The sequence below is a fragment of the Saccopteryx bilineata genome, chromosome 3 (genome assembly GCF_036850765.1).
Source record: "Saccopteryx bilineata isolate mSacBil1 chromosome 3, mSacBil1_pri_phased_curated, whole genome shotgun sequence".
Classification (NCBI taxonomy): Eukaryota; Metazoa; Chordata; class Mammalia; order Chiroptera; family Emballonuridae; genus Saccopteryx; species Saccopteryx bilineata.
The window spans coordinates 150,898,315-150,918,626 of NC_089492.1; the positions used below are offsets into that span (position 1 = coordinate 150,898,315).

Below are 20,312 nucleotides of genomic sequence, written 5' to 3' on the forward strand. Positions count from 1 at the left end.
ACTGACCACAGGTAGCATGCGTGGTGAGGAAGTTGACAGGAGCCACCTGTGGTCTGCTGGGCTCTGTCTGGGTGCTATGGCCTCCTGTAGCTGGCCCACGGGGGACAGGGACCATCCTATATACAGAACCCTTAGTGGGCCCCAGGCTGTCTGTCCCACAAGGACATCATTAGGCTTTGAGGACGAGCCCCAGACGCTGATGAGGAGGCAGGTCCAGGCCCCTGGTCTCTCACATGGTACAGCCTTGCCTTGGACTTCCCCTTTGTGGACCTTCTTGTTCTTTCACACAGTGAGAGACAGTCCACTTCTTCAAAGTTCCCCAATTTAACCAAACTGGGGAAAACTCCCACCCCATCATAAAGATTCTAGTTCTATATACCTTCCATATCCCTAGGGGAAAAGATAGAACCAGATGTTCCTTCCCAGTAACACCCATATAGCCAAAGCCTGGGAACCAGCAGCCAGACACAGCAGGAACGCGCGGTAGATGAGGTGCAATGATGATGGCGATTCAGCAAGGCTGAAGCATCAATAACCACGGGAAGTAAGAGTGAGTGGGCTGAGACTCTGAGATCAGCCAGGATACAACAGGACAAAATCTGGCCAAATGCACTGTGGACAAAAAGGGGCCATGTACTAAACCTAACTAGCTCGTCTGACCAGGCGGTGGCGTAGTGGATAGAGCGTTGGACTGGGATGCGGAGGACCCAGGTTCGAGACCTCGAGATCATCAGCTTGAGCGCAGGCTCATCTGGTTTGAGCAAAAGCTCACCAGCTTGGACCCAAGGTTGCTGGCTCGAGCATGGCGTTACACAGTCTGCTGAAGGCCTGTGGTCAAGGCACATATGAGAAAGCAATCAATGAACAACGAAGGTGTCGCAATGAAAAACTAATGATTGATGCTTCTCATCTCTCCGTTCCTGTCTGTCTATCCCTCTCTCTGACTCTCTGTCTCTGTAAAAAAACAAACAAACAAACAAACAAAAAAACCTAACTGGCTCATGGGAGGCCCGTATGGACAGCCTTACAAACTCGGAGACCTAAAGTAACCACACAGGATGGTCTGAATGTAAAAATTCCTAACTATAAGCGGGTCATGTCCTGGGCTTGTAGCTTCTTTGACAAAGGTCACACTTTACCTACAATAATTATCTTTATGTGACTTCCTGGTGCATAGGTGTTAGGATTTTGGTTTTCTCCTCTTAGCTTCAAAATTTTCAACCAGCCAGAAGAACTAAAGAGGCAAGGGAAAATTTCACTGGCCCTACAGTGGCTATTGGCGGTCCTGTGCTTGCCTGCTCAGAGAGGGGCCCTCCCAGAGGGGACAGAGGTCAGAGATTTTTATCCAATCCCAGAGGTTTCCCCACCTCTTTCTCCCATCTCCCTCATCTTGTACTCCTGTACCTCTCCTCTTCTGATTCTAATGGATAAAATAAGATGCAAAACCCTTCTCAAGAGCATTTTTCATGCCACTGAGATTTTGCTACTCAGCAACTGTGATCAGTTTGGCTCAAATAAATTCATAAAAATTCTCTATAGATTGGATATTTCTTATGCTGACAATGGTTTATGTGACCCAACAACAACTCCAAAAGTCCCAGGATCCCTGGTTTGGGGCTGGAAGGCTGAGCTGGTCCCTTTCAGGAGGCAGTGGCAACCTGAGTCCAGTTACGTGACTGACATTTGTCTTCTTGCATCTAAAATAACACGTCTTTGGAATGTCAGAGTAATCTTCTCTTCACCTCCCTCAGGACACAACCTCAGGCCCCCGAGCAGGTGACCACAGGCCCCTTGCTGTTATCTCTCCCCACATACCATCTCTGTGTGCTGTAAAGGTGAACTATGAACCTTCCTGTGCCCACCCAGAGGAAAGAAGTAAGTGTCTCTGTCTGACTTTTTTTTTTTTATTCATTTTAGAGAGGGGGGGGGGGGAGAGAGAGAGAGAAGGGGGAGGAGTAGGAAGCATCAACTCCCATATGTGCCTTGACCAGGCAAGCCAGGGTTTTGAACCAGCAACCTCAGTGTTTCCAGGTTGACGCTTTATCCACTGCGCCACCACAGGTCAGGCTCTGTCTGACTTTTTATCCAACCCCAGAGATTTCCCCACTCGGCTTTCTCCCACCTCCCAATCTACCACCTCGGATTTCACGTAGCCCCTCATGCCTCCTCCTTTGAGTCTCATGTATAAAACAAGCTGCGAAACTGCCCTTCTCCGGAGCATTTTCTCAAAACAGTGAGACTTTGCTACTAAGCAAATGTCATCATTTTGGCTCAAATTCATAAAAATTCTCTACAGGTTTGGATGTTTCTTACGTTGACAATGATTTATGTACGTCAACAACAAAAAAGCCCAAAAGCTCCAGTATCCCTGGTGCTGGGCTGCAAGGCTGAGTTGGTTACTTCCAGGAGGCAGTGGCAACCTGGGTCCAGTTACGTGACTGATGTTTGTCTGCATGGGGCTGAAAGGACGGCCTCACGTGTGGGTCCAGATTGCTCCATCTGCTGCAGAACTGGTGTCCATGGGCCAGCGGGGAGTGCCTGGAGACCAGCCCTCGGAGTGCTCTTCTGCATGAAGATGTCCTCGCTCCTCTCTCAGACTCTGAGCATCACTCTGACCTCTGTCTGTCCCCTCTGGGAGGGCCCCTCTCTGAGCAGGCAAGCACAGGACCGCCAATAGCCACTGTGGGGGCCAGGGAAACTTTCCCTTGCCCCTTTAGTTCTTCTAGTTGGTAGAAAAAAAATTAAATACATACAGCAAATAAGAGGAGAAAACCCAATCTTAACACACATGGGGAATTCATATAAATATAAAAATTACTAAGACAATGAGGCAAACTGACTGTCATTTTGGACTAAGAAGGGGGAGGTAGGCAATTGTCAGGGAGTTGAGAAATATCAAACACTTGGTAAATGCAGTCTTGCCTGGTCACCCACAAACAGTGGGTGCTCAGAAGGGAACCTAGGAAACAGATTTTTGCTTGGATCCTCCCTGTCTACCACATTTCATTCATATGTGCTAACGTCCGTTTCTTTTTTCTCTTTTTAAAAATTTATTGATTTTAGTAAGAGAGAAAGGGAGGGACATAGAAAGAGAGAGAGAGAGAGAAACATCAATCTGTTCCTGTATGTGCCCTGACAAGATTGAACCGGCAACCTTTGCACTTTGAGACATATTCTAACCAACTGAGCTATCCGGCCAGGGCTCATGTTCCATTTCTGAAGCAGGTTTTTTGTCTGAATCTCTAGGCAGGAAAGGGGGAGGTAACAAACTCTTCCTGAGTTTATTGGGCTTTAATTGTTTTCTGTTCAACATAATGTGACCCACACACCAGCTAGGGGCTGGGCAACCACTTCTTTCTCCAAAAGAACTTGAAAATGCGGCAAGTGTTCCAATCACTCTGTTAAGAAGCAGGATTCTATTATTCCACAAGCTCTGTGGTGATCTGGTAGGACACAACCAGCCAACCTCCCTTCCCCACAGTCCCTCCTGGCCACTGCTGGGCTGCGTGAGGAGCAAGGAGGCTGTCTCCTTTGTGGTACATAGTGGTTAGCTCTCCCAGGTGGGAAATTCATTAGCTTATAATTACACAGAATGTTCTCTGATTGGCTCTGTCATAAGCAAGTGACACTTGTGAGGCCAAGCATCTCACGGAAGCCCAGGCTACAAACCCTCACAGCCCTAATGATCCAAAGATTTTAGAGACAAGGGGCCAACATGCAGAGGCTGGTCAGAACGCATGAAGAGGGAGGAAGTCCCCAGAAGGTGAGCAGGATGGCCAGAAGTGGGGCAAAGAAGAGAATTCAGAGAGGAAGAGGAATTCAAGTTGCTTTATTCATTCAGTCTTGTAGTGCAAAACATACCATGTGATGCTGGGAGACATTGCTGTATCCACAGTCTAGCTAGGAACACGACAAGTAAAAGGACAGCTGCAAAGCCATGGGATCAGTGAGGACAGAAGTCATGCCCAGGGCAGCAGAGAGCAGCAATACCAATCCGGGAAGGCTGAGAGCATCACCATCACCATCACCGGTAAAGAGGAGGCTGGGCTGAGGCCCCAGGCACAGGGAGGAGGTGGGGACAGAGGGAGTGGAGCCTGGCAGGAGTGTTTTTCTGCAGGGCTGGAGGAGGGCTGCAACCACACAGCAGTTTCTCCAGGGCAGGAAATCTCCCAGACAGGAGTGAGCAGAGTCTGAGGGAGGGACCCAAGGGCTGGGAAAGGGCTTGGCCCCGTTTCCTCCAGGCTGGGTTGCCTGTGGCCAACCTCACTTGGCCTTAGTTTCCCCACTGTGCCTCAAGGAGAAAGAAGGCAAAGTCTTTGAGCTCTGGGAATAAAAGGCTTAGCTGGCCCAGACCACCACTCCCTGTAAAACAGGGCGGATGACGCCTCCACTCTTTTTGGATGGTGAGTAGCCTGATGGTCTTTGAAGATGAAACATGCTGGGCCTAACGAGGAGTCAGTCAGCTAAAGTGGGAGGGGGCTGGGCTGTGGGAGCCTGGTCACTTGCCCCACCTGGCCCTCCAAGTCAGAACAGACCCAGCCCAGGGGGACAGAACACTTCACATTTCTGTGTCCCTGCTCTTTCTCTCTCCTCTGCTCTGGGTCACCTCCCTCTCAGGCCAGGGCCAACCCCAGGTGGGCTCCTGCTACAGCAAAGGCATCTGAGAGCCTCCTGTGCCTCTTCCACTGCCCTGGAGCAGCACACTCTAAACTTCTCCCCTAGTGTAGGGTACCGAGACATGCCGGCCCCTCCACGTTTCCAGGCCAAACCAGTCATTTCCAATACAGCCACTGACCAGGGGTGGGGATGCTTCACAACCTCCTTTATGTGCATGAGAGCAGTCCTCAAAATAAAGGATACCGGCCCTGGCCGGTTGGCTCAGCGGCAGAGCGTCGGCCTGGCGTGCGGGGGACCCGGGTTCGATTCCCGGCCAGGGCACATAGGAGAAGCGCCCATTTGCTTCTCCACCCTTCACCCCCTCCTTCCTCTCTGTCTCTCTCTTCCCCTCCCGCAGCCAAGGCTCCATTGGAGCAAAGATGGCCCGGGCGCTGGGGATGGCTCCTTGGCCTCTGCCCCAGGCGCTAGAGTGGCTCTGGTCTCGGCAGAGCGACGCCCCAGAGGGGCAGAGCATTGCACCCTGGTGGGCAGAGCGTCGCCCCTGGTGGGCGTGCCGGGTGGATCCCGGTCAGGCGCATGTGGGAGTCTGTCTGACTGTCTCTCCCCGTTTCCAGCTTCAGAAAAATACAAAAAAAAATAATAATAAATAAATAAATAAAGGATACCCTCACCCGCTAGGTGGAGTCACAGGAGTGGCCCCAAGGCACCTCAAGATCACACTCTTGAGGTGGTAGACCAGACACAGCCCCTCCTTTACCTCTCACCACTAACCCCCCCTCCTTTTTTTTGAGAGAGAGACAGAGAGAGAGTCAGTGAGAGGGACAGATAGGGACAGACAGACAGGAAGGGAGAGAGAAGAGAAACATCAGTTTTTTTGTTTGTTTGTTTGTTTTTTCATTTTTTCATTTTTCTGAAGCTGGAAACGGGGAGAGACAGTCAGACTCCCGCATGCGCCCGACCGGGATCCACCCGGCATGCCCACCAGGGGCGACGCTCTGCCCATCCTGGGTGTCGCCATATTGCGACCAGAGCCACTCTAGCGCCTGAGGCAGAGGCCACAGAGCCATCCCCAGCGCCCGGGCCATCTCTGCTCCAATGGAGCCTTGGCTGCGGGAGGGGAAGAGAGAGACAGAGAGGAAAGCACGGCGGAGGGGTGGAGAAGCAAATGGGCGCTTCTCCTGTGTGCCCTGGCCGGGAATCGAACCCGGGTCCTCCGCACGCTAGGCCGACACTCTACCGCTGAGCCAACCGGCCAGGGCAGAAACATCAGTTTTTTGTTGTGGCACTTTAGTTGTTCATTGATTGCTTTCTCATATGTGCCTTGACCGTGGGGCTACAGCAGATGGAGTGACCCCTTGCTTAAGCCAGTGACCTTGGGTCCAAGCTGGTAAGCTTTGCTCAAACCAGATGAGCACGTGCTCAGGCTGGCAACCTTGGGGTCTCGAACCTGGGTCCTCCACATCCCAGTCTGATGCTCTATCCACTGTGCCACCACCTGGTCAGGCTAACCCCTCTTTTTTTGAATGGATTTTGAGAGAGAGAGAGAGAGACAGACAGACAGACAGACAGGAAGGGAGGGAGAAGAGAGGCTTCAACTCATAGCTGTTTTACTTTAGTTGTTCATTGATTGCTTCTCATATGTGTCTTGACCAGGGAAGGGGAGGAAGTTGAGTTAAGTTAGAGACCTTGGGCTTCAACTCAGTGACCTTGGGATCACATCAATGATTCTGCGCTCAAGCCTGAGACCCTGCGCTCAAGCTGGGGACCTCTGGGTTTCGAACCAGCAACTTCAGTGTTCCAGGTCCACACTTTATGCACTGTGCCACCACCAGTCAGGCTCACCACTCCCTTCCTTCCTCCCTTTTTCTTCTTTCCCCCAGCCCAGGCCTGAGGCCTCTCACCAGTGTTCTGCTCAGACAGATCACCCCACTTAGCCTCCATAACCAGCTTCCATTTTTCAGGAAATAACTGACCCAGGAGAAAGGGACACATGGATGCTCACACACTTCTAGGAGATAGCAGCCTTGTAACAGCACTAACATCATGCAGAGCTGAAATACAACTTTCCCTACTGTTGGGAAAACAGCTGAATTAGGCTTGCTTGCTTGTACTTTTCCCGATTAGCATATGAGCACATGGCAGCGTCCGGTGTGTATAGTCTATGTAAGGCTACGGGTGCTTGCCCTCAAGGCTCAGATGGCGGATTGCCTGTCTGCCACTGTGAGGGGCTGCTTTGCTGTTCATTTGCCTGAGAAGAGGTTTTCCCCTGCCAGTTTTTTCATCCCCTGTTGCAGGACTCTATTAAATGGGGATGACCTGATGCTTTCTGGCTTCGAAGTTTCTCTACTGTCTTCCCAGAAGAATGTGGACCTGCCTGGCCGTAGCCACTGGCATTACACCTACACATCCCAGAGGAGAACATGCATCTGGGTTTTCTCCTATCTTCCTCCTGGCCCATTTGTGTTCATTAAGTAATTAATTTATTTATCTGATTTTCAGGGTGATGCCCAAAGGCTGGACTTCTGAATTGTCAACACCCTACTTCCCAGTGAACGTTCAGAATTATCACCTTCTTAATTTAGGAGGATGCCCATCTCTGCACCTCATCCTGAGTCCCTAGGGCCTAATGCTCATTGAGCTCCACCAGTGCTCCCCAGGAAGCCAGGCTTGGGAATCCTGATCTGAAGGCCCTACACCTGCCCCTGCTTGTCATCCCCCGCAGGGCCCACAGGCCTCAGCATTCCAAACCCATACCTGCCACCTCTAGGGACCTTGCTGCCCTCGCTCCGGCTGAAGCATGGTTTTCAGGGAATCAGGGCAATGTCTGGAAAGTCAATCAGGAAGAATTGGGGAAGCCAAAGACTCAGGCTCAGTGACAACCATACTGAGTAAGGACTGGGAGGTTGGACCTAGCGGAGAAAGGGTGTCTCTCACGTCCGGACAGTACCCTCACTTCTCCTTTGTATTTCTTCTGGCTCCACCCCCTCATCTGCACTCCCACTCTCACATCCTCTCTAAACAGTGCTGAAAGTGAAGGGCGCACCCAGGGCCAACAAAGCCACACCAGGAGGTACAGAGCAGGGCCTACCGGACATCCAGTGTGACACTGGGCACACAGCACCCCAATGCGTGGGGCCTGGGCATGGGCACTAATCAAAGGCTGTGCCCAGACAGTGAGAGGGAGGCAGCTTGCTAGTCTCTTTTCCTCAGGGCCCACTGGGGTGAAGGGTGAACAGCCCTGCCTTACCTGCTCCCCTAGTGTGATAGCCGGGTGGAGGTGGGCAGGTGCTGGATGCTCACCTTGTGGTCTAACTCAGCACTGGCCTTTGGCTGTGGCACCTGGCAGGGTGGCAAGGTCTCAGAGCCCAGGTACTGCCCAAGGGATGATGGCTTCATGAGGCTTAGGAGCTGGCTGAGTGCTAACAGCTGGGGAAGAGAAGAGAGGCAATCAATCATGATGAGCAGCAGCTCAGTGTTGTGGGCTCTTCAGGGACTCTTGGAGTCTTATCCGTAGAATGGAAATAAGCACACACCTTCTTCCCAAAAAGGAGGTCACACAGTCACACTGGGCCTGGCACAGGGCGAGCCTTCCTTTAAAGGAGTCAACTAGGGAGAGCTCCATGGGCTGGAGGCTCATACCACTGGCCAGGAGTAAGCAGACACTCATGGTTTAGACCAGTGGTGGTCAACCTGGTCCCTACCACCCACTAGTAGGCGTTCCAGCTTTCATGGTGGGCGGTAGCGGAGCAACCAAAGTATAAATAAAAAGATAGATTTAACTATAGTAAGTTGTTTTATAAAGACTTATTCTGCCAAACTTAGCGAAAATCCGACATAAAGTACTTGGTAAGTAATTATTATATGCTTTAACTTGCTGTAACTCTGCTTTATAAATTTTATAAAGTAAAGTTACTTCCCTACTTTATAAATCACCATTACTGTGGAACCAGTGGGCGGTTAGAAAATTTCACTACTAACAGAGATACAAAAGTGGGCAGTAGGTTTAAAAAGGTTGACTACCCCTGGTTTAGAAGAACCAAGACCAGCAGAGAGGGTCTCCTCTACCACAGGCCACCATCCCATGTCCCTCTCTTTCCATTTAGTTTGTCCCTCTGGGGCCTGGGCAAGGGTTCAGGGAAGAAGAGAGGCTATGAACAACCCCCACGCCTTCCCCTGGGAACGATGACTGGCCACATCATTGTCATACTGTCCACCTTGTTTTATCCTCCCACTCCCCCTTTTTCCCTCCAGAGATTTTTATTTTATTAGTGAAAGAGAGAGAGACAGAGACAAAGACAGGAACAGACAGGAAGGGGAAGAGATGAGAAACATCAACTCATAGTTGTGGCACCTTAGTTATTCATTGATTGCTTTTTCATACGTGCCTCAATGGGGGGCTCCAGCCAAGCCAGTGACCCCTTACTCAAGCCAGCAACCATGGGACCATGTCTATCATTCCACACTCAAGCTAGTGAGCCAGAGCTCAAGCCAGCGACCTCGGGGTTTTGAACCTGGGTCCTCAGCATCCCAGGTCGATGCTCTGTTCCCTCTGCCACCACCTGGTCAGGTCTTATAATTTTAAAGCAAATCCAAACATCGTATCATTTTACCCATAAGGAGCTTCTAACAGAAAAGGATAAGGATTTTTTTCACCAACATAACCATAATACCATTCTCTTGCCCAAAGAAATTACCAAGAATTAATTCCTTATATGACCAAATATCTGTGTTCAGTTTTCTCTGATTGTTTCAAATATGTCCTTCTATAGTTGTTTTGTTGAAATGGGGATTCCCCACAAGGTCCACACCTTGTATTTGGTTGAAATGACAATCTGCTAGCTGCTCCACCTCCCCATTTAAACTGCCCACTCTCCCTAAACTAATGGGCCAATGCCCTCTGCCCCAGACTGTGGTCCACGTAAGTCCAGATGTCTGCAGCAAGCAATCCTTCACACGCAGCCCCAGCAGCTGGTTTGGGCAGCCTTAGCCAAGCCCCAGCAAGGACCAGCCAGCTGTCCCAGAGCTAACTTGCAGCTAAGGCAGGCAGGCTCCCAGCCTGGCCCCTCTGAGGCCACATGGGAGGGGTGGTGTTGGTGAAAAACGAGGGAGCAAAGTCAGGCGGTTCACAAAGGCACTATCTCTTCAGATGGAGCAGGTGCAGGCTGGTCAGAAGGGCAAGGGCTCATGCCCTGAGTCTGAGCGCAGCTCCCTGCTTGAGCCCAGCCCTGCCCAGCACACCTGGCTTCCTCCCCGATTCACCCTCAGACACCTGCTCAGCCCCTCGGCTTAGACAGACCAAAAGAGCAGCTGGGCTGAGGGCTAGGAGTGAGGCCTTAGCCTTGGCTCCTGGAAGGGAGCCAGGGCCTTTTGGCTTAGTGTCTGATCCTGTCAGAAGGGGAGAAGAGGAGGCAGGGAGAAGGAGGGGGAAGTTTCTGGGTGAAGACAGGCACCATCTGCAGCTCACCAAAACCAAATGTGCTGCTGTGCTCAGTCCTCGCAGGTCTGGGGTAGTTTCCAAACAACCGTGCCTGCTCAGGGCTCTGAGCTGTGTGAGCCCAGGGGCACTCTGCACCCCGCACTCCCAGAAGCAGCCCTAATCCTCAGGGGCAGCCTCGCCCCAGCGGACCCCTCCCTGCTACCAGGCCCTCCCAGTTACACTAGGGCAGCTGGGCAGAGCACACCCAGAGCTCCCACGTTTTCCCTTGCACTCTGTGAAAACAACGTTCACTCAGCGCAGCAGGCCTCCACCTGATTGCTACTCCCTTTTGGTTCCAGCTCAGCCAGCCCCCCTTTCTCCAGGATAAAGGCTTGTTTGGGCCGCATGGGTCCTGACTGGGCCAGGGCCTGGCCAGCACATCTCCCCACCTTGCCCCCATTTCTAGGAGTCAGCTCTGTGAACATTCAGCAAATGATCACCCAAGAGGGCGGATCTCCACCGGCTTCAACAGTCTTCCTGACAAGAGGAGGCAGCCAGTTCCAGTGCCACACTGTCCACACAGCCTGTCACTCCTGTGCTCAACCCCGACTGCTGCTCTGACCTGCCCGAAGGGGAAGGCCAGGATCTTACGTGTTTTCCATAACCTGGTGGCCCCTGCTGCTTCCGGGATCCTGTACTGAGTGGTCTCTCTGACCAGACATTGTGCAACTGCCCCTCCCCTCCTTCCAGCCCCAGCTCCAGGGCCACCTGCTTGGTGAGGCCCACCCAGCTCCCCTGCTACCTGCAGCCTCTAGCCCACACCAATCCACTCACCAATCCCAACTCTGCACTACTTGTATTTCAGTATCTTTTTTTTTTAGATTTTATTTATTCATTTTTAGAGAGAGAAGAGTGAGAGAGAGAGAGAAGAGGGAGGAGCATCAACTCCCATATGTGCCTTGACCAGGCAAGCCCAGGGTTTCAAACCAGTGACCTCAGCATTCCAGGTTGATGGTTTATCCACTGTGCCAGGGTCAGGCTGCACTACTTGTATTTCCATGGCGTTTATCACCTTCTAACATACTGTGTAATTTACTTATTATTACTGTTATTATCTGTTCCTTCCTTACTAGAACGCAAGCCCCATGAGGGCTGCTTTATTCATTGCAGTGTCCCCAGAGTCTAGCACAGTGCCTGGCATAGGGTACATGTTTAATCTGTAGTCAGTAAATGAATTTACAAGTAAAATGCTGGGCAGGACTGCATCTAGCCTTTCCCTAGTACATGCAAACCCGATCCCCCTGGAGGTCAGATCTTAGAACCCTATGTTTTCCAAACTGCAAACTGGAAGACGTGGGTTGACAAAGTGGCCTGGGATAAGAAATAACTCCAACTTCCCTCCAAACCTGTTGCACCTGTGCCTTGCCTGTCTCAGTCCAGTGCCCCTCCACCCTGCCAGATATACCGATCTCAGAGCCATGCTGGCCCCCTTTCTCTCACACCCCAGGACGCACTGGCTGTCCTTGGAAAATACACCTAAAATCTGACCACGTCTCACCACCTATGCCACCATCTCCCAAAGCCACACTGTCACGGTCTCTTACCATGGTTACTGCCATCCCCTCCTTTCTCCTCACTCCCAATAGTCTAGTTTCAACACAGCAGCCAGAGTAAATTGTAAACATTTTATAAATCTATTGTTTTTCCTTTTAAAACCTTCTAGCCCTGGCTGCATAGCTCAGTTGGTTAGAGCATCGTGGGGCATAATCCAGATATGCAGAGGTTGCCGGTTTGATCCCCAGTCAGGGCACATACAGGAACAGATCAATGTTTCTCTCTGTCTCTCTTTCTTTCCCTACCTCTCCCTCTAAAATCAACAGTAATAATAATAATAAAACAAAAAAGGAAAACCCAAACTTCCAATGAACCTCTGCATTGGCATGAAGGTCAAAGCCCTCACCATGGTCTGGAGGTCCTGGTGGATTGAGTCCCCACTTACCTCTCCGACTTCACTTTTTTTTATTTTGACAGAGACAGAGAGTCAGATAGAAGGACAGACAGCGACAGACAGGAAAGGAGAGAGATGAGAAGCATCAATTCTTCATTGCAGCTCCTTAGTTGTTCATTGATTGCTTTCTCATATGTGCCTTGACTGGGATCTACAGCAGACCGAGTGACTCCTTGCTCAAGTCAGTGACCTCTGGGCTCAAGCCAGTGACCCTGCACTCAAGCTGGTGAGCCCACACTTAAGCCAGTTAAGCCCATGCTCAAGCCAGAGACCTCAGGGTTTCGAACCTGGGTCCTCCATGTCCCAGTCCGATGTTCTATCCACTGTGCCACTGCCTGGTCAGGCCCGACTTCAGTGTTGATTCATGCTCAGCCCTCTGCTCCTGCCACACTGTCATCTAATTTACGAAGCCTTTGCCTGATCCAGGGCCTTTGCACTTGGTATTCTCTCTGCCCCTAGAAACCTATATGACTCCTTCAGGTCTGTGCTCAAACGTCTCCATTCATTCTTATAAACTTCCTCTCCCCTCCCAGCACTCCCTCTCCTCTTTGTCTGGTTTTATGTTTCTCTACAGCACTTCTCACAATCTGGCATGCTATATGTCTACTTCCTCATGGTCTCTGTGTCCATCTTCCCCTGGACCATGAGTTTCATGAGGGAAGTTCTGAGGGCTGTTCAGGGATGTATCTTCAATAACCTGAGAAGTGTCTGGAGTATACTAATACCTGAGACCAATCCCTGCTCTTTCTGGGATCATGCAGGAACCACAAGAGGCAGTTTGACCTGGAGATCCTCCTGGAAAATTCAGGCCCTGAGGTTGTATTGTCCTGACTACCCACAGAAGTCCTGATGCTCAAATTCATTTGTCCAGCACCTGCTCCTGCGGCCAGGGCTGCAGACTTCAGCCTGAGACGGGGAGCCACGCCACACCACACAGGCAACAGGGACTTCTGTCCAGCACTCGCCCCGTCCCTCATCCCACAGAGTCAATTCTCAGCCCTTGCATCCCCCTCCCTAATGAATCAATTGATAAGGTTTATCAAGCACTTGTGCACTGATGAAGGACAGGGAGGGATGGCCCTTGTTCTCCTATCTGCCATCCAGGACTAAGGCTCAAGGGAACAGCAGAGCACCTGCAGCATGCAGGCAGGTGTGGTCCAGGCTGTCACCGCAGTGAGAGCCATGGGAGGGGCTGGGGAAGCACAAATGGCTGGCTGCAGGGCCAAGGGCAGGCCTCTGGGCTTGAATCCCAGGTCTACAGTTTTGCAGCAGTGTGACCCTGGGAATTTTCCTAGCTGCATCTGCCCTGGGTTCCCCATCTGTAAAAGATGGGCGATAGCTGGAGTCCTTACCACCTGGGGCTGCTGTGAGAAAGAGGTAAACTTTTTTTTTTTTGGTGGCAGAGACAGAGAGAATCAGAGAGAGGGACAGATAAGGACAGACAGACAGGAAGAGGGAGAGATGAGAAACATCAATTCTTCATTGCAGCTCCTTAGTTGCTCATTGATTGATTTCTCATATATGCCTTGACTGGGGGGGGGGGGCTACAGCAGACCGAGTGACCCCTTGCTCGAGCCAACGACCTTGGTCTCAAGCTGGTGAGCCTTGCTCAAACCAGATGAGCCTACGCTCAAGCTGGCAACCTCAGGGTCTTGAACCTGGGTCCTCCACATCCCAGTCCGACGCTCTATCCACTGTGCCACCACCTGGTCAGGGGAGAAAGAGGTAAACTTTGAGATGGCCTTGGGGACACAGCGTGTGTGGGGGGTGAGGGGGGTGAGTTAGCCACCACTATTCAGTTGGGAGGTGTTGGGTGAAAAGGAAGCCTGGTCAGTGCACAGGGTTGTGTGTGCAGGCGCTGAGCTGGCCTGTGAGGAGGAGAAGCTGAGGAGCGCTGCATGGGCTGAACATGGTGCTGTGGGCTGAACATGGTGCTGTGGGCTGAAGTGGCCCTTTGAAGGTGTGTTTCATGAGGATCCGTCTGACAAGCCAGACTGGAAAGGGGAGTGCCTGCAGCTGGAGACCTGGGCAGGAGTCACGCAGCAGCCCCTGGGCTTGCAGTGGAGATGGGGAAACACAGAGAAGCAGTGGGCGGGCAGGCCCCAGCCAGTCCTCCCTCCCCCCTGGCCACCGGGAGTCTGGCACTCACAGCAGCTGTCCTGCCGCCAGCTGACTGCTCTGCAGCACAAGCACGGACTCATCCTTCAGGGTCTGGTGCAGGACACCTCCGCGAGCCATTTAGCTCACGCCCTCTCCTCTGAGGGTGGCTCCCGGTGCAGAGCCACCTATCTGCTCCCCTCACTGTCCTGTGCACAAAATCCCAAACCTCGAATTGATCCTGATGCTGGAGTTACCTTCTGTCTTTCCAGTTGGTGCCAAATGCTGTTGGTCCACAGCCTAGAGTAGTCTCTGCCTGGAGAATGTTCCCCTTGCACACATACCAGCAACTCACTTCCATAGTGTGCACCCACAAGTATGCAACAAGATCCTGCGTGTGTCCCGCACTGTGCTAGACACCAAAGGACAGCAGCAAGCAGAAGCCATTTAGTCCTTGCATTGAAGGAGATATGTGTGCATGTGCACGTGTGTATACGTGTGTGTGAACATGCATGTACAAAGACCCTGAACAAACAAAGTATCAGGATATGAGCATCACAAATAATTTATAAATAGGGTGACAGTACCAGGGTACTTTAGGTTAGGTGGTCAGGAAAGATCTCCTGGAGGAGGTGACACAAGCCAGAATTGGAATGACAGGAAGCACTAGCCATGCTAAGCCTAGGGGAAAAGCATTTAAGGCAATGGTTCTCAAAGTGTGCACTAGGGCGCACTGGTGTGCCCCAGATTTCCAGGTGTGCCCTATGGTATTCCAGAGAAATATGTGCCTGTTGGGGACCAAAAAACCAACAGAGTTTTTAGAATTTAGATTTTGGGAGGACAGAGGTGTGGGGAATTGGCCATATGCTGACAGTCTGCCCAACCCCCCACCTCACTTGCAAAAGGCTGTTAGGTTGCAAAAGGCTGTTAAGCTGTGGTGCTGGATTGTTTACACTACCTCCCATGTTCCCCGGAAAGACTGGAGGCAAGTTTCTTCTATCCTTTGTTTGGTGTAAAGCAGTGATTTTCAACCTTTTATTTTCATGGCACAAACACACACTAATTACTAAGGTCAGTGCCCCTGACTAAATACAACCATTTTCATCTCATGGCACAAATAAATTAGTTACTAAAGAAGAAGAGGCCCTGGCCGGTTGGCTCAGTGGTAGAGCATCGGCCTGGCGTGCAAGGGGTCCCGGGTTTGATTCCCGGCCAGGACACACAGGAGAAGCACCCATCTGCTTCTCCACCCCTCTCCCTCTCCTTCCTCTCTGTTTCTCTCTTCCCCTCCCGCAGCGGAGGCTCCACTGGAGCAAAGATGGCCGGGGCGCTGGGAATGGCTCCTTGACCTCTGCCCCAGGCGCTAGAGTGGCTCTGGTCGCAACAGAGCGATGCCCTGGAGGGGCAGAGCATCGCCCCCTGGTGGGCATGCCGGGTGGATCCCAGTTGGGCGCATGCGGGAGTCTGACTGTCTCTCCCCGTTTCCAGCTTCGGAAAAATACAAAAAAAAAAAAAAGAAGAAGAGGTAAGGGCCCCTTTTTCTTTAGTAATTAGTTTATGAGTGCGTGAGAAACAAAGGTTGAAAATCACTGGTGTAAAGTTAAGATGATATGTATGGTGGGGGTTTTCTGTACTTAACAACACAATTAAGAGTAATAAGAGCGGGGCCTGATCTGTGGTGGCGCAGTGGATAAAGTGTTGACCTGGAAACACTGAGGTCACCAGTTCAAAACTCTGGACCTGCCTGGTCAAGGCACATATGGGAGTTGATGCAACCTGCTCCTCCCCCCTTCTCTCTCTCCTTCTCTCTCTCCTCTCTAAAATGAATAAAAATAAAAATAAAAAAAAGAGTAATAAGAGCAGAATTCTTCAATGTATTGACAAGGAAATGAGAGGTTGCCTTTCAAATATATGCCCAAACATTGAAGAAATCACTAGGACACATCAGGCTCATATTTCTCATAAACACAAGAATAAAAAAACACACTCACACCAGGACCTGCCAAATCTACTAAATCTTACTAAGAATGTATCCATATATATAAAAAGATAACTTTTTTGTCGTTTTTTAAATTTTTTAACCCCTTTTTTACAAGTTCTAAAAAGCATAACTTAAAAAATGTAACATGAAAATGTTTTTAATGTCAGAATAAATTTAGTTTTGTTGTATTTATTTCATTTAATTTCCATAAAAGCATGCTTGGATTTTATAGTTTTTCTTTAATATTTGTCTTAATTATTATAACATATTTCTCAGAAATTTGTATATAGTGGACCTACAATTATTTGTAAGATTTTAAATGCGTGCTGACTTCAAAAAGTTTGAGAATGCCTGACCAGGTGGTAGCGCAGTGGACAGACCATCGGGCTGGGATGCGGAAGGACCCAAGTTTGAGACCCCGAGGTTGCCAGCTTGAGCGCGGGCTCATCTGGTTTGAGCAAAGCTCACCAGCTTGGACCCAAGGTCGCTGGCTCCAGCAAGGGGTCACTTGGTCTGCTGAAGGCCCGTGGTCAAGGCACATATGAGAAAGCAATCAATGAACAACTAAGGTGTCGCAATGTGCAATGAGAAACTGATGATTGATGCTTCTCATCTCTCCGTTCCTATCTGTCTGTTCCTGTCTATCCCTCTCTCTGACTCTCTCTCTGTCTCTGTAAAAAAAAAAAAAAAAAAAAAAAGGTTTGAGAACCACTGATTTAAAGGAAAGTGGACAGCCAGTGCAAAAGCCAGACTGGACCTGCTCTGACAAGCCAATCCACTGGTCACCTTTCTGAGCTTCCTCCCTGCAATCTCAGACTCAGCCATATTGTCCATTCTGCCCTGGAATGTGCTGGAACATTCTCTCAGCAATCTGGGCAAGAGGCCACACAGGCCTGTACACCTGCAGGGACCAGAGATGTACAGCTTTTCACCAGGCCTACATTACCTGTCTCAGAGGCTGAGCTGGAGGGTTCAACTGTCTCCAGCACTTCTGGGGTTGTGGGGAGGTTCTTAGGAGGGTGACAGCATTCTTTACCTACCTGCCCTGAATCCTGGGGCTGGCTGTGACCCAGGCTGCCTCTAGGGCCCATGAAGTGATGTTCTTTGAACTGCAGGGAAGTTGTAGTCAGAGCTTTTTGGGGAGCGGAGGAACAAGAAAGAAGGCAAAACTCTACCTCCCAACTGCCCCAAGAATGCCTAACTCTGGGACAGAGGGACACTGAAAGGGAGCAATTTTTTTTTTTCCTGAAGCTGGAAACGGGGAGAGACAGTCAGACAGACTCCCGCATGCGCCCGACCGGGATCCACCTGGCACGCTCACCAGGGGTGATGCTCTGCCCACCAGGGGGCGATGCTCTGCCCCTCCGGGGCGTCACTCTGCCGCGACCAGAGCCACTCCAGCGCCTGGGGCAGAGGCCAAGGAGCCATCCCCAGCACCCGGGCCATCTTTGCTCCAATGGAGCCTTGGCTGTGGGAGGGGAAGAGAGAGACAGAGAGGAAGGAGGGGGTGGGGGTGGAGAAGCAAATGGGCGCTTCTCCTATGTGCCCTGGCCGGGAATTGAACCCGGGTCCCCCACACGCCAAGCCGATGCTGAAAGGGAGCAATTTTAATTGAATAGTATTTGTGTTCCATCTATAAAAAGTGATCAATCCAGGGGCTGCAGGAGGAGGGGATGGGGAGGTAGTGTTTCATGGGTACAGAGTTTCTGTTTGGGAAATGAAAAAGTTCTGGAAAGGGACAGTCAGGATGGTCACACAAAATTGTGAAAGTGCTTATGGCCACTGAACTGGACACATCAAAATGTTAGAACTTTACACTTCAAATTTTTAAGATGGTAAAACAACAACAATAGTTAAAATGGTAAAGCTTATGTTATATATAACTTTTACCACAATTTTTTATAAAGTAATATATACTCCCTGCTCCCCACTCTATCCTCAGAGCCTGGCACCAGCAAGCACACAGGAAGTAACTGTCTAGTGCAAAGATATGAGTGAAAAATTAAAACTTGGCTTGGCTCTTCTGGCCGAGGCTCCTAACCTCTGGGGGGAGCATGGGGATGAGCAGGCCAAGGGCAGAGCTGTTCACTAGCCCACAGGCTTCCCAGGCCCCAACAGACACACCTGGCAGAGGCATAAACTCACCTGGGCCTTCTCCTCCCAGAGGGGGAGTGTCTCCTGCTGGTCCAGCATCCGGGCAATGACCACGAGGCTGAGCTGGCTTCGAAGCTGCCTGTGAAAGGAGAGAGACCAAAGGTTGCGGCCTTCACAGAGGAGGGGTGTTGACATCATGTGGGGCAGCATACCACCAACAGAGAGGAGAACAAGGGAGAGCCACTCTGTCTGGAGGACCTGGGCTTCCTCCTCTGGTTTACAGCGTTTATTTTAGAAGTAATCAAACATGCATAATAGGAAAGTTAAAAAATAAGCAAAAAGAAAAATTAAAGTTAAGTGGTAATTTCAGAGGTTAGCATAGTAGTGTTTCTCTTCTCAGTTTGTTTTTCTCTATCCTTATATATACTTACCTGTGGATTCAGAGATAGAAAATGATCAACCCCTTTGCACAGACATTTGCAGTGTTAGACTTTTTCAGGCCATGCAGATTGGTTGGAGGTGGCTCACCTGGCACAGTGAGGCCAAATTCTGTTGTTGTTTTTCACTCAGCATCCAGTGACTTTCCTTTGGAGAACCCCTCCCCCATCCAGCCCAAATCTGCGCTTCCAGGGTGGGCATGTGAGCCAGGTCCTGCCCATCACAGTCCCTGTGAGCCAACCACTGAGTGGTGGCCTCGGGAGTCTTGGCTGGAACTATCAGTAGAGGGTGTGTCTTTCCAGCAGGGCCGCTATTTGGCAGGAAGTCATCCTACAGCTGCTGGTGGCCACCCTGCCTCCTTGTGGAAGAGCTTGCAGGATAAAGCAAACCAGGTGGAGAGAGCCCCAGCAGCATCCAGAGCCCACTGTGCCTGAAGCCCCAGGACCATTCAATCAGTGGGTCAGTTGGTTGAATTGTGTAAGCCAATAAAGTCCCCTTTGCTTGAGTCAGTTTGAGATGGGGATTCTAGCACCAAACAGTCACGGTTCATTCATGATGGGCTGCTATCTCCTCTCTTCAGAAGTGAAGACCTCTGATGTGAATTTAAGATATTAATGATTGGAGCTCTGATTTTCAGAGTCCTTGAGAGCTGGAGTGAGCAAAACGAGAAGAGGAAGAAAAGTGTAGATCAGAGGCTGAAGAGGGATGATGGGAAGAGGTAGTCCACTATGAGGTTACATCTTCCATGTACCCCCACACACTCATCACCCAAAAGCATGCACTTTGATGTGGCCACAGTCCCTAATTCCCATGGAAAATCACCACCAGGGAAGCGAAGAAGAGGTCCGGAAGCTGGAGGAAACTACTGGGCTGGAACAGACTACTTAGAGGAGAACCACCCTCAGGTGACAATGCAGTGAATGGATCCCACAGCAGGACTGACACCACAGGAACTAAGGCAGAAAGGGTACTTGGGAACAGCGGGGGCAGGCAGCATGCAGAAATGACATTTCCCTAAGGAGGTACTTTGGGGTGCAGGACTGTGTTGCCCCTCAGCTGGTGCTGAAGGCTCTTCTGCACCCTCTACCCCAGGGCCCCAGGCAACCCAGGCCCCCCATGGTGCTGGGGCCAGACGGGGGCTGGGCAGGCTGGCATCTAAACCAGGGGCTTCATTTATTTTCTTCAGTAGCACTTAGTCAAGAAAGTCAGAGGAATCAACAAAGCAGGAGGTTTTTCGTTAAACAAAGAAAAAAGACAGCAGCAAGCGGCACCACCACATACCAGAATGAACATGGAAAGGAGGGAAAGCCTAGCACTGGGAAGGTGGACGGCAGAGGGGCTCGTGCATAGCTGGTGGGAATGTTAATGGATGCCTCTACTCAGTAAACCTGTTTGGAATATCTACAAAAGCTATTCACATGCCCACCTCATGACCCAGCAGTCCTCTTAGGTACTTATGTACAAAAACAAGAAAGGCAGAAGCACAGGACCGGTGGAATGGATACACAGACCTCTATGGTTCATTCACACTCAGCAATGACTATAAATGACCTACAAGCACATCTAACAGCATGGATGACCTTCATGGTGTCGTGTGAAAGATGGCAGATACGGAAGAATATATGTGCATGATTTCACTTATATAAAGAACAAAAATCACC

At 50.6% G+C, this 20,312-nt stretch overlaps 1 protein-coding gene across 2 annotated transcripts in view; it reads right to left on the reverse strand.

Moving 5' to 3' along the window:
- The window catches only part of FAM178B (family with sequence similarity 178 member B), a 104,300-nt gene that overhangs the window by 17,981 nt on the left and 66,007 nt on the right, over positions 1-20,312 (reverse strand). The window contains exons 1-3 of one of the 2 annotated variants that reach the window (XM_066264842.1): positions 18,742-18,868; positions 18,265-18,352; positions 7,918-8,043 (exon numbers count right to left, since the gene is read on the reverse strand). In XM_066264842.1, coding sequence (XP_066120939.1) covers positions 7,918-8,043; positions 18,265-18,312 — 174 coding nt within the window. In that variant the 5' untranslated portion in view covers positions 18,313-18,352; positions 18,742-18,868. Of the gene's footprint in view, positions 1-7,917; positions 8,044-18,264; positions 18,353-18,741; positions 18,869-20,312 lie in introns of those variants that run through there. The other variant, XM_066264841.1, reaches the window with a different exon arrangement.